This window comes from Morone saxatilis, unplaced genomic scaffold (genome assembly GCF_004916995.1).
Source record: "Morone saxatilis isolate NCDOM2014 unplaced genomic scaffold, NCSU_SB_2.0 Contig3, whole genome shotgun sequence".
NCBI lineage: Eukaryota > Metazoa > Chordata > Actinopteri > Moronidae > Morone > Morone saxatilis.
Window position 1 is genome coordinate 3,411,368 of NW_023339873.1, and position 13,399 is coordinate 3,424,766.

Consider the following 13,399-nt stretch of genomic DNA (forward strand, 5'->3'; position numbering starts at 1 on the left):
GTTGATAAGAGTCCCACCCTGAACACGTCTATGTGATAATATTCAGTAATAGTGAGAGCGCCACCTAGTGGTGAAAGGAAATGTCATTTTTTATACTTTCATGTTCTACTCCTAGCAGGATGATCAGATCTAGCTGAAATTTAGTCAGGAAATGCAAAACATTTTGTTGATGATATTTCATGATTGTGGTGAGTTTTTGTTAAAGGGCATGTCCGTGGCGTGGCGTCAAACTTTGATGTACCACCAGAACACACGAAGTTGCTATAACTTGAGTGTACATTGTCCATTCGGCTCCAAACTTCACTTGTCTGATAAGAGTCTCGTCCTGAACACATGTATGTGATAATATTCACTAATAGTGAGAGTGCCACCCAGTGGTGAAAGGAAATTACATTTTTATACTTTTATGCATATCTTCCAGCAGATTGATAAGATTCAGCTGAAATTCTGTCAGGAGGTCCTTACAACGATGACAATGACATCTTATGAATCTTAAGAATTTGCATGGAACCATGTTGCCATGGCGATGCGGCGAAAATCAGCTTTTGTGTCAACATTTCAACAATTTTTGAGGGGCTAAACATGCCATGAAACTTTGCACAAATGGCGAATGAACAAACTTCTCCTAGGGAATTTATTGGATCAATGCGGCTGTAGCACACCCGACACGCGCCGAGTGCGAGGGCCCATTCATCGCTGCTTGCAGCCTTAATTTAGAAAGCATTTAAAATGTCTGCATTGTTTCACTGATGATGAAGTTGTGATTGATCAAACGTATATCTCTTCAAAATATCTGCTCAAGAAAATTTTACTAGATGCAAAATCAGCAGTCAAAATGTTCAGAAACCTTAATTCTCGCTGTGAACTATGTCGCCATAGTTTGTTAGTTTTAAAAGGGGTTCCCAGAAAAAAAAAAACGCTGGGAAATGCTGATCTAGTGGACCACTACGCTGAGTTGGCTCCGAAGTCCTTCGGAGACCCAACAGTTCCTACCATGAGCAAGACCTTGGAGAAAACGGCAAGGAAAAACGTTCTTTTAAGAGGCAGAAACCTCGGACAGACCCCGACTCTAGGTGGGTGGTCGTCTGCCTCGACCAGTTGGGGGTAGAGGGGACAGAGAAATAGGTGTACAGCAACAACAGTAGCAACAACTATACTAATAGAAATGACTGATAATGAACAATACAATGGAGGTGAATGGAATAACATTATTTTCAGTGCTTTGAGCACCAGCAACAAATGTCCATTTACCTCCATTGTTCTCTGCTGGGGCCACAAATCTGATCTCAGACCTGCCAACCTGTATGCATTTTGCATAGCAGATGTTCCTTTGATCTAAAACTCTATTTTCCTTTCTAACATTACACTGTCCTGTTGTCTCGATACTTATTGACCTCTCTTCTCTCTCGTTTTCATTTACATATATGGTGTTGAGGTGATCCAAAAGTAATGGAAAGTAGTCAAATTCAGGTAATTAGTAATGGTACCTATTACATTTTTAACGACTCATTCATCAAAACATGTATCCACACCAGGCCAGTAAAGGAGAAAAGCTTCATGTTGTTATTGATATTTATACCCAAACTCAAGTAACAGATGTAATTAATACGCAGGCTCACTCCTGAGTAAACTGCAGATGTTAATGCAGAGCTCCAGTTTATGAACGTGAACATGGATCATACACAGACTCGAGTCCTTCAGAGTGTTTTATTCCTCTTTAAGACAAAAGACAAAACAAGTTTCATTTTGCATAACAGTAGTACAGCAGCGGCCGAGGGTATAAAACGCTTTATTCCATTTTTCAGTGTAAAAATAACTCTACTCATACCTCACACCTGTGCCGTCCTCTCGTAGTGCAAACGCTTCAAATAAAAGTTAGGCACATGATGGATACGATACGATCGCAGTTCAATTACACTTAAGTGCTGATGACAAGTAAAACGTCATTCGGAATTCCTTTTGTTTGTGGATTCCCAGTTCATAATGTCCAACAATCGCAGACTGAAAGAAGTGATGACAGCTGGAGTTTAAATAGCGATAAAAGGGCAGTTTAACTTCCTGTTTGTAGCCATTTAACATCTGATGAAGCTTGATATAAAATAAAAAATAAAAAGACCTACAGTCCTATCCCAGCCGACGGGATGAACATTATCTGCGCCGGCTTGTTCGACTAAGTGCAACTGAGTTTAATACTATTTCAAAAAACAAATGACATTGCAAGCTTATGGTCCCAAGCAACAATCACAACTCCTCACAAGTTGCTGCTTCTGCTTGTAAATATCTGAGCGAGCGTTTAAGTGGCAACTTGACATCTTTTCTACTTTTAAGGAGAAAAAAAAATGAATAAAAACTAGCTCCAAAAACAAACAAAATTAAGTAAAATATTTCCCAGATTTACATATGATACAAATAAAAAATAAATATCAGCTCTGTTTTTAATCTAGGCATATTTTTTTTTTTTTTACGATTCATCCACAAAAATAAAGGTACAAAGAGCGACCGTCGTTCTTTTCCGACTAACACAGTGCAGCTTATTTTTTCAACAAGTGTTGCTCCGCCATCAGGAGGCCAGCACGCCTCGGCGGATGATGTCAGACCCGTAGCGCCGACCGAGAGACGAGTCCCCCCTCAGCTGGTGGGAGTGGCATCGTTTCAAGCAGGGCTCCATCTCGCCGTCGCCCGGTTTGGAGTCGGACGCGTAGCCGTCGTTCTCCGTCCCCGTGCGGAGTCTGGTCCTGGGGTACGGCGTTTCTGGCGTGTTGGTCAGCGGCCTCAGCAGCGGCTTGCGGTGCTCCACCTCCTCCGGCTCCTCCTCCTCCTCCTTCTCCTTCATCGTCAGAGGCTTCCCGCCCCTCTTCGGGATCCTGAACTTCCCCCAGCCTTTCAGGTGTCCGGCCGTGGTTCTGTTGGACGTGTGTGAGCCGTTTGCGTGGGCTCTCCTCAGCCAGCCGTTGGCTCTGGCGGCGGCGGCGGGCGGCGTCCGGGACCACGCCGGCTCTGTTGGGTTTAGTGTTGGTCGTCACATCCAGAGAGACGGGGCTTCTTTTGGTCATTCCTTCGTCCATCAGGTAGTCGTCGGTGTCTGAGCTCCTGATGTCTACCAGCCTGATGGAAACGGTTTTCTCCAAATGTTTTGAGCCGAACCGGTTCTTCCCCTGGCTCGGGAAACTTTCCATCCCGTTGCCCCTCTTCTTCCTCTTCCTCTCCTCTTGTTCGTGGTCGTCTCGTTTCTGTCTGGCCAGCGCCTCGTGCTCTGCGTCCCTCCTCGGGCCTTTCCTGCTGTCGGCTTTGCGCACTTTGACGGTGAGCGTTTCCTGAACCACTTCCGGCTTCTGAAGCTTTGGGAACTGAGTCTCCTGGCTGATTTCGGAGTTTGGGATTTTGGCGTCGCTTGTGGCCTCAGCAGGTGCAGACTCTCTGATTCGGGAGCCTTTACTATCCTTTGTCTCCAGTGGTTTGCTCAGATTGTCCTTCTTGTGAGTGTGCGGGGTGTCAGAGAGGCCTTTTCTGTCACCGCTTTTCCTCTTTTCCTGCTTTGAAGACCCCCGTTTGGTTTTCAGTCCAGAGCTGCTCCAAGAGGAGCGAGACTGGGAGCCCTGAGAGGATAACCAGTCCAGAGAGAAGAGCTTCTCCAAATCCTTCTCTGAAGGATCACCTGCAACAGACAGAAATGAGTCAAATACAGGACGAGATTATCCTCTGCCGACATTCAGAGGAATCATAATGTTATTATCTGACCCACAATGCAACTGTTCAACAAATGTCTGTCGTCCACATTAAAGATTCCTTTCTGGTTGTGATTAAAACAACAAGATGAGTTATTTAAGTATTTTCTTGTTGCACATTTTAAGATTTTAGTCTGTTTCTTTACTTTGAACATCACTTTGATTGTTTTGTCATTTTGAGATATCAGAAAATATCTTTATTAATATTATTATAGTCACTTCAACCAGCTCTTATCAAAATGATTGGATCATGTTTTAAAAGTAAAAATGTCAGTTTAAAACTTCTGAATCTTTCAACATGTGTGAGCAACAATGTAGAACAATTGACCAGATTACATGAGATGGATTTAGTATTTTAGTAAACATTTAGTACAATTTGTATCATGAGTCACACTTAATCTGCTTTCTTGTTTCTGCATGTTCATGTTGCATTTGTCTTTCTTCAGTTTTTCTTTAATATTTGGATGAGTGTGACGTCTTTGTTGTTTATGACAGAATAAAACTAAACCAATAAATCAGTATTTTCCAGCTACTTTGTTGACATTTATCCAAATGTCGACCATATTGTCTTATACAAATGGCAGTTAGATGTCTTCCTAAAGTGTAAACACTTCTTTTGAACACAGTGTCACAGTGAACATCTACTGGAAACGTTGCATCAGTTCATTTGCAAACAGGCTGACAGAAGCAGCCCTGACACATTACGGCCTGATGAAGCTGATGCGACGTGCGGAGCTTTGATTCAATCGTTTGCTGACTCACCTGTGAGCAGCTCGTGGTCGAGCAGGCGAATCTGGTGCTGGAAGATCTGTTCCTGGACTTTCCACAGCGAGCGCTTCATCTTCTCCCTCCGGGTCACCATGTAGGTCAGGTTACGAACCTGAGGAACAGCAGAGGTTCTTTACACACAGTCATGAACTCACAGTAGATCAGTATCCTCCGGCACTGGAAGGATGAGTCCAGATTCTCACATGCATCCTGCTTTCTGTTTTATATCAATGTTAAGTGAATATCTTTGACTATATCTAAGTTTGAATATATATTCTCTTCTGTTTCACATATATAGTGATATACTGTGTATACTTTCATATATGCATACTGTATTTATACTTACATTCATTTCATGTGCAATACATACAATATAGCTACATGCTTCTCTACTTCAATAGCCTCAAGTAGCCTGTGACACCATTTCATAAGGGCTTACAAATTAAGTGAGGAGATATTTGTGTACAACGTGTCAGTGAATAAAGGCTGCAGCTTCTCAACACCAAAGTAAAGCTCCACTGTGTTTCCTGCTTGTTTCCCAGCTGCTGGAATAGAGTCGCTCTGGCGCTCAGCTCCGCCTCGAGTCGAGCCGCACCACGTAGTGGAAATACGGCTATAAACACTTCAGCTGTCACCAACACTTAGATTCATCACAGCACAAAATGTCTACAGTTCCTAAGCCTAAAAGAAAGGTTGCAGGCTTCCTGATGAGCTCGAGGTCGATATGGTCACCAGAGTTTTAAGAGAGATGAACAGCTGGTTATCTTCTGTGGATTTCGATGTGACTGCTTCCTGTCTCACCTGCTGTTCTCCAAGTAATACGATCTCAACAGTGTTCCAAGTTGTATAGTTAAATACTTTAATAGGTCAAAGGTACTGTAATGTAGACAGCCGCTGCACTAGATTTAATAATGTTCTACCTCTATCCTTTCTTATCTCCTCTTGGGATCAATAAATCTTATCTACAAGCAAGCAAACGTCTCCACTGCACTCAGACTTTATCTAATAATCATTTATTTGAACTTTCTTTGGCCAACAGAGAATCACTCCCTCCTCCTGAAGCCGTGTTTCTTCCTGTCTCTGCTGCTCTCTGCGCTCCTGAAGTAGAAACCTACCCTCTCCAGGTCCTGCCGGAGGTGCGTGAAGAGCTGCAGGCGTCGCAGCAGCACCTCCTGCTCGCGGCGTGCCAGGCTCTCCTCCTCGTCCTTCTTGGGCGTGAGGAGCGGCTGGTTGAAGTTGGCTTTGCGTTTCAGTTTCCAGTACTGGTAGAGGAAGTCCACCACCTCCGGCGCCAGCTTCAGGTGATTGGCCACCTCCTCCACCTCCACAAACTGGTAGAAGTCTTCCTCCATCGCCTCCAGCTTCAGCTTGCGGAGGTTGACTCTCTTCTCCTGCTGGCGGCTGCTGAACCCCTCCAGATCGCTGGGCGCTCTGTTGATGAGCTGAGGAGCCACATAGGAAGACAAGGAGGACGAGGCGGCGTTCTCCTCCACTCTCACCCTTCCTCTCCTCTTGCCCTTTTTGTCTCTGGCGCTCTCCCTCTCTACCTCCTCGCCTTCCGAGTCTCGCTCCCTGGACTCGGCGCCCTCGAGCCCCGAGTGTTTGGGGCAGTAGGACTTGAACTTGACCTCGTCGTCCTCTGTGAGGATGGTGTTCATTTCAAGGCTGGCGTGGAGGCCGCACGTCACGTGGAAGGCAGTCCGGCAGTTTTTCGCTGAGCACTAGCAGCAAAGAAATGAATGTTAGACCTTTAAACATTTAAAACACTAAAATATTATGTGCATCGAAAGGAAACGGAGGAGCTTCTCACAGCCGGAAAAAAGCTCAGAAAATAAAAAGTGACTTTACCAACACTTGAGTATGTATGAATTAATATTATGAAAGGGATGTGAGATGATCGCTTATACAAATTATCATCTTATTCAAGTTCAGAAAGCAGTGACGGGGCTTGTGTGTCACAGTCTCCCTCCTGTGGTGTTCAGAGGATGAGCCACTGAATGTCTACACTCATCAGCACTGAGTAATCACCCAGACCCTGGTACAATGCAAAATATAACCAACTTCAAAAGAGAGAAAACATTTCAGATTTTGTGCTGACTGATCGGCTGCCTCCTCACTCCTCCAACCCGCTGAGCTGTGAAATCATTACAGTTTCATTTCCCACTGTGAGCAGAGGAAACACTCAGCAGCGTCTGAATAACTCCAACGCGCTGGTTTCACGCTTTGCTTTTCACGTCTCATTAAATGTCTGTGTTCTTTGCGCTGTGGGAGTGAAATGTGAGCGGAGACTCTACCTGTATACACGCTCCGGTCTTCTCTTTGCACATGCAGCAGATCAGAGCCCATCTGTTGCTGGGAATTTGGGACACGTTGGTGATTGGCTCCATCTTCTCTGGATTCCCGATGCTCACCTGCACAGCAGATTTAACATATAACGGGGGTGTTTCTCACATGTCAGCGCAGGTGGTGTTGACTCATTTAGAAATGCAAATAAATCAGTGCATGCCAAGAGAAATCAGTGACTGATGCTCCAGTACGAATAAAACCTCTGTTGTTTCCATTAATTTCACAGCGTCCATTCAGGCTACTTAGATTTTAACACATGAAGTCAAATCTAACTTTTTCATAGAGTAAATACTTTAAAATAAAACAAAATGTAACAAGTTAATCCCTTAGAAAGATACCATTTAAGGCTGTAATTATGTGAAATCTCAATTTAATTTAAGACAGACTAAAGTAGAAAGAAAAGGAGACATAACCTAATGTAAACCAACTACAGCCTATATTTAAAATTTGCATTTTGGATAGTAAAATGATTTGTTACAAGCAGAAGAAAGTTCTCTGATTTTAGTATTTATATGAAACACTGACAATAACTTCTTTGAAAATGTTAAAGCTGATATCAGCAGGTGATTGTTGTGATTCCTTTCTCTAACTGCAATATAAGTTGTTTACCAATTTGAAAATAATTTATATCGAGGTCAAAGTCAGAAATAACTTAGATTAAAATAGAGATTAAAAACTGTAAAAAGGGAGAAAAATTGTCCTTTAACATGATTTCCATGTGTTGAGTTGCAGTTGAATTTGCTCCACATGAAAAATGGAAAGAGTGACATGTATTTAAAATGGTCAAAAAAGTACAATAAATATTTGCTATAAAAACACAAAAATAAAGACTGTAAAGATTTGATCTTCACCTCTGGAATCCACAAGGCACAGCTAACGTGGACCCACTTGGTTCCACTTCGGGTCGGCTTCATGGCTCCGCCCTTCTTGGGACACAACTGGCACTTTGGCAGAATGCCGAGGGCGCAGATCCGGCACAGCCAGCTGCCCTTTGGCACTTTCTGGATGCCGTAACACGCCTGGTGAGAAACGCAAAGACAGGGGCGGCTCAGACAGCGAGCAGAAAACCAGTGCGGCAGAAACAAATCAAGACAGAGAAAGTGTGTGTGCGTCAGATGAAACCAGCTGATCTGAAATACAAGAAGAGTCCTCTTCATTTTCTCTCTGTGCTCAAAAGTTAACACGGTTGGGGTAAAAATATAATTTCGCTCATGTGTGCTGTGTTAGTTTCACTTTGACTATTACTCTTCACATGTTAGCTGTGATTTTTAACTAAATGTAAGTGTCGGGTCCAATCGTGTACTCGTAACTGTCATCATAAAACTAATGCGATACCACTTTACAGCAACGTGGCGTTAACCTCTCGCTGGCTGAACAGATAGGTAGCGGAAGAGAGGCAGACAAGGGTAAACAATCAGGACAAAAGGGGGTGAAAAGTAGCTCCTGTAGCACAAGTGAACAAAGTCACTGTTAGTTAACTTTAATGGCATTAATAAGAACTTGTATCAGTACTACTGCATCCTGAAGATATTCAACTTAGACAGACAGCAGAAGTTCATGATTTTATAGGAAGTACGGTCTACACCCGCTCTATATGAGAAGTGTCTGGAAATAACTTTGGTGTGATATAAATAGAACTGAAGTGCTTAAACTCACGTAGTAACATATAGTAACAAGGCTCAACTCAGCAATACATCAAAAAGGGGAACAAAGAATATTAACTAAATGTCACCTTCCACAAAAAGTGTAATAGAAGATATAATTAGTTTATGCACTCAGAGAGATCAAACTATAACATTTAATAAATATATTTTAAGTTAAGGACTGTATTCTGTCTTTTTTCTCGTGTAAAGTGAGTTAAATGAGCCTGCGTGTCGTTGACCTCTGACCTGGTGAACGCAGATGTTGCACTTGTCGCAGAACACCATCTCGTTGTTGTCCTCCCCGTCGGGCGACTGGCAGACGTCACACACCACGTCCTCGTCGTATTCGATGCCGAGCCCCTCCTCCGTCTCCATGGCGTGCGTCATGTTTTCGTGGCAGCAGTGTTCGAACTCCTCCATCACCCGCTCCATGGTGATCTCGTCCAAAGGCGGCATGGCTGGGAAAGTAGAAAGTAAAAGGTTTCGTTATTGTTTGCCATTGTAGGTTTTATTCATTAACCTCCAGAGAAGTCCAGTTATATAGTTTTCACTTTTCAATCAATTTAATTAAAGTTGAATTAATCTAAAATGCCATGCAGATCAAATTTAAAACCCTCATTTCTCTAGTCTAAACAGCTGACACTGTGGAGATAACCATACTTTACTCAACAGTGACAATATGCTTAATTACAGGTTTAACTGTGAGGTTTACTCTGTGAGTCAGCAGACCAACAGACACCACAGAGAGAGCTCAACTACAGACAACAATGTCTCTAAACAAAGATGTGGTCAAAGTAACATGAGCCGCCTCCAATAAATCAGGAGAAAAACAACGGGAGTGTCCACTAACAAAACTCTGGGAACCAAACGCCTGATATAAAGAGAGATTTTACCTAAGATAAGCTAACAACAGAAAGATGAACAGGATTAACACAAGAACCACAAATTATTCTGTTGGCTCCTCTGAAGAAAAGACTAAAGTTTTCTGACTGTAAACCTGTAGTATGGTTTTGTTTTCACAACCAGAGATAATAATTAAAGTAAATCTGATACTTTAGCCTTTATTCTGTTCACACAAACCAGTTTGAACACTACAGTTCAGACTTTATAAAAACAAACTTGATGATTGCAATTAAAGCCTTCAACTGACACTCCATTCCTTTAGCGTCCTGCTCAGAGAAAGTCCTGAGTCTGTTGATGGGGAGAAATAGCTGCTGTGAAACATGCTGCTGACATCAGCATCCCAATTCCCTTCTATGTCTGCAGCTTTGCTTTGACCTCTCAAAAGAAGACTTTGAAGATGGGGACAATCAGATTACAAGGAAACATTCTCGAATCATGTACTTCTCCGTGAATAGATGCCAAATCAAATTCCTGAGTGACGCCTACAAAGTGACAAACCACCGGTTTCAGTCTGAACAGCTGCTCTGTGACTCACCCATCTCTGCAAACTCCTCGTTGACGATGTGCAGCCAGGCCACGTCTTCCTCGTTCAGGTCGTAGCGGCACATCCCCTCCGCCAGCGTCCGGATGTCCACGTAGCCCAGCGCCTCGGTGCCCGACGTCCGGATCAACTTCTTTGGCCTGGCGAACATGACCTCCTTCCCTTTCTCTGCCAGCACTCTGCACGACACAGTCAGGAGACATTTCAGTTCACTGGCCTGCATGTGCTGTATGATTACTGCGCATCCATTCATCTTCTGTAGACTCTTATCCTTCCACGTGTTGGGGTGCAGCTCTAACCATGAATAACTAGGCTTTTTAAGGATTTTAAGGACTTGCCTTCTTACACTAGGGTGGATAAAGCCACCGGCAACACTTTACAAATCTCCATTTTAATGATTTGTGTACATAAAGGTTTTGTTTTCCAACTGTTCTCTAACTCTGTCCTTGCTGGATGCCAAACTGTGAGCCCATCTAATAAAATGGAAACAAAACAATGGCTATCTAAAACAGGCTATTAAATAAGCAGTAAATCTCAACTTTATGAGCCCGTCCTGGATTCCCACTCAAGGACAACAACCGGATTCAAACATGTGACTTTTGTTTCGCCCCTACCTGGCGACAGGCTGTGGGATGGACTGGGGGCTGACGGGAACCTGGACGCCCTTCTCCCACTCCTGTCTCCACGAGTCGGCGAGGATGTAGTACTCCTCGGGGTTCAGCTGGTACGAGTCGTGCACCTTCATGGCGGTGATCAGGTCCGTCCTGAAAACCTGCAGCCGGTCGCAAGAAAACAAGAGTCAGTGACACATTACTGCAACACTGAATGTTTACGGCACCGTCACTCCGCCTGTAGGATGGAAAATAGTTGGTTTTTGTTGTCAGAGGACGTCAGAAACGATCATGCTCTGAAGCTTCTGTGCAAATATTCATAAGTGAAATATTTACAAAACAGTGAGAACATCAAATATAGCCGTACAGGCACATTTCGGCTTCTAAAATACTATAAAATCAGCATTGATGATTTAATCTGGAATACCATTTATCATATTTAAACTCATATACGTTTTAAAAAAGAGCAGAATTTGTGGTACATTGTATTTTTGGTTCATCTGCAGAGAACTGATGAACTGTACAATGTGTATAACAGTATAACTGCATATAATCATCTTCACAACTTAAATAAACATATCGTTTTTTCCAAAGAGAGATACTGTTTATCAGTGTTTGCACATGTTACTACCACGCTGTGCACAGACAGCCAAACAGGAACCAGCCAATCAGGATCCAGCTGAGGCCGGAGTCATGGTTTTGTTTTGATTGGCTGTTGGTCAGGGAGTGTACAGCGGCCTACAGACTGTACATTAGATAACACAGGACGCGCTGTACAATGTGGAAGATCACATTAATGAGTAATGAGCTGTTTCTCTCCACAAAAAAGAATAAAACCTTGAACAGAAACACAGCGGCAGACTACAGGAAACACAGCCACAGACAGTTCATGAACTGTTAATCTAATATTGAACTGTGATTGTAAGTTTAAGGCAGACGTACCTCGGAGGGTTTCTGCCCGGTCCCTCTCCTGGGCTGTGACGAATGTTGGGACCAGCAGGTCGAATTACCTGGAGGAGAAACATCACCGAGTTTTAAACAGCTCAGCATTTCTTCCTCTGTCTGTTGCTGCTCTAACGAACAACCTCACATCATCTCAAACATATGGATTTCCCCCAACAGGGGAAACTTACAGACATACATGTGTGACTCATTTGCATAGACAAAATGGTGCAACTGGCGTTTTCTGTTTTCAATTTCACTTCTTTACTATTTTCTCATTTGATTTGGGGCTTATTATAAAACCTTACTGGCGGCAGCAGCATTAAAATCACCTGTGTGAGACGAAAAAAACTTAATTTGCTACTAAATGTTGGGAGCTCAAAATCCTGAAGGATCATGTTGTGTTTAACTGTTCACCAGAACTCGGCTAAAAGCAGTTTCCAGTAAGAGCTCACGGGTTGTTTGTTTTCAGGGCAGATTGCACATCAGATACACTGAATGTTACGCAAATCCAAACAGGAACAGGGAAGCATCCACACATTAATCTGGCTTTCTGTAAACTTTAACTTAACCCAACATTTTATACGATGCAGTAAAACCCCACCCATCTGAGATTTCGCAGCGGATGAAACAAACGCTACAAAGTGTTTCTGAAATTGCTGACTGAGGTCAGACTTTGAGCCTGTCTCTGCCTGACCTGCCGGGACGTCTTTAAACGTCCAAATGCGCCTCCTGTCCCTACTCTGTCTCCTGTTTCTCAGACTGTAGGCTCTGGCTTTGTTTTCCTTAATCTTTGTCCATCTGCTGCCCTTCTTTCTCTTTCTTTCCCTTGGTTTCCTCCCTGTACGTGAAGTATACATTGACAGAAACAAGATGAAAGACACATTTTCAGGAGAAGACAACTGCTCTGACAAAGGAAACTATTGACTGATAAATTTATATTTTGTGGTATTTAAGTTCCTGACTTTACAGTGCCTGCTTTGCACTTTCACTTGTTAAACTGAGGAAGGTGGCAGGGGTGTTTACTGACTTCATTCAAGTCTATGTTTGGTATGAATGAACGAGGAGAGACGACAGTTCACTTACTTCCATTGTCGGAGTCATCACTGCTGCTGGGGTGCCTGCTTCTCTTCATCGTCGTCTGTCTGCGGAGCTCCGGCGTACGGACGCTTCACAAACCAGACAGGAGGTTAAGTTACAGAGCGGGACTGATGACGAGATACACGGGAAAAGCTGTTAACATTTGGGAATACGATAAGAAAGCCTGACTCACATATAAACACAGACACAGACATCTATCTGTGTTGTGGCACAATATTAAGAGTGAAAGTTGAGCATAGTTTATGAGTGAGTCAACACACCAACTTTAGAAGATGAGCAAAATGACACTATTAATCATAAAGTGTGTTAAATAAAAGCACATGTTTAAAGTCCACTAAATAGTGCACTCACACTGCTAACAGTTAAGGTACTGATTTAAGTTTCTACCCAAATAATGAGGACACTATCGCTGCAGCAGCAGCTTCTCAATTCAATAACAAAGCTAGAGATGGCTCATGTGTCTCAGCATCCATCTCCTCTACTGTAATAACATCAGTTCTGGGGCATAAAGAGGCGGATATCAGAGGGAAACAGGGGGACACTTTGTATTTCCTCGCTGAAACTCTGCAGGTGGACGAGCACAGCCACCGTGCAGCGATGACAACAACAACAACAACAACAACAACAACAACAAGTAACCACAACAACACAGACAGGAAGCAACGCCCTGCGGGAACTATGAGTTCAAAACAGCAGCAGAGACTCTCAACTCCCGACAGGTGGAAATATATCTGCGTGTTTTGCTGCCAGCGGGCTCAAAAGGGGGGAAAAAGGTGCTAACCCCTAACTTAGCAGGCTAGGCTAACAGCTAGGCTAACA

General features: G+C 43.3%; 1 protein-coding gene across 1 annotated transcript in view; it reads right to left on the minus strand.

Annotated features, from left to right (window-relative positions):
- Positions 1-1,688: 1,688 nt before the first annotated feature.
- The window catches only part of jade1 (jade family PHD finger 1), a gene marked incomplete in the record, with an annotated part of 13,241 nt that continues 1,530 nt past the window's right edge, over positions 1,689-13,399 (minus strand). Inside the window, 11 exon segments of the mRNA XM_035673868.1 lie at positions 1,689-2,971; positions 2,973-3,655; positions 4,488-4,605; positions 5,609-6,214; positions 6,788-6,904; positions 7,691-7,858; positions 8,729-8,940; positions 9,921-10,105; positions 10,541-10,698; positions 11,480-11,547; positions 12,566-12,648. Of these exon segments, the coding sequence (XP_035529761.1) occupies positions 2,561-2,971; positions 2,973-3,655; positions 4,488-4,605; positions 5,609-6,214; positions 6,788-6,904; positions 7,691-7,858; positions 8,729-8,940; positions 9,921-10,105; positions 10,541-10,698; positions 11,480-11,547; positions 12,566-12,648 (2,809 nt within the window).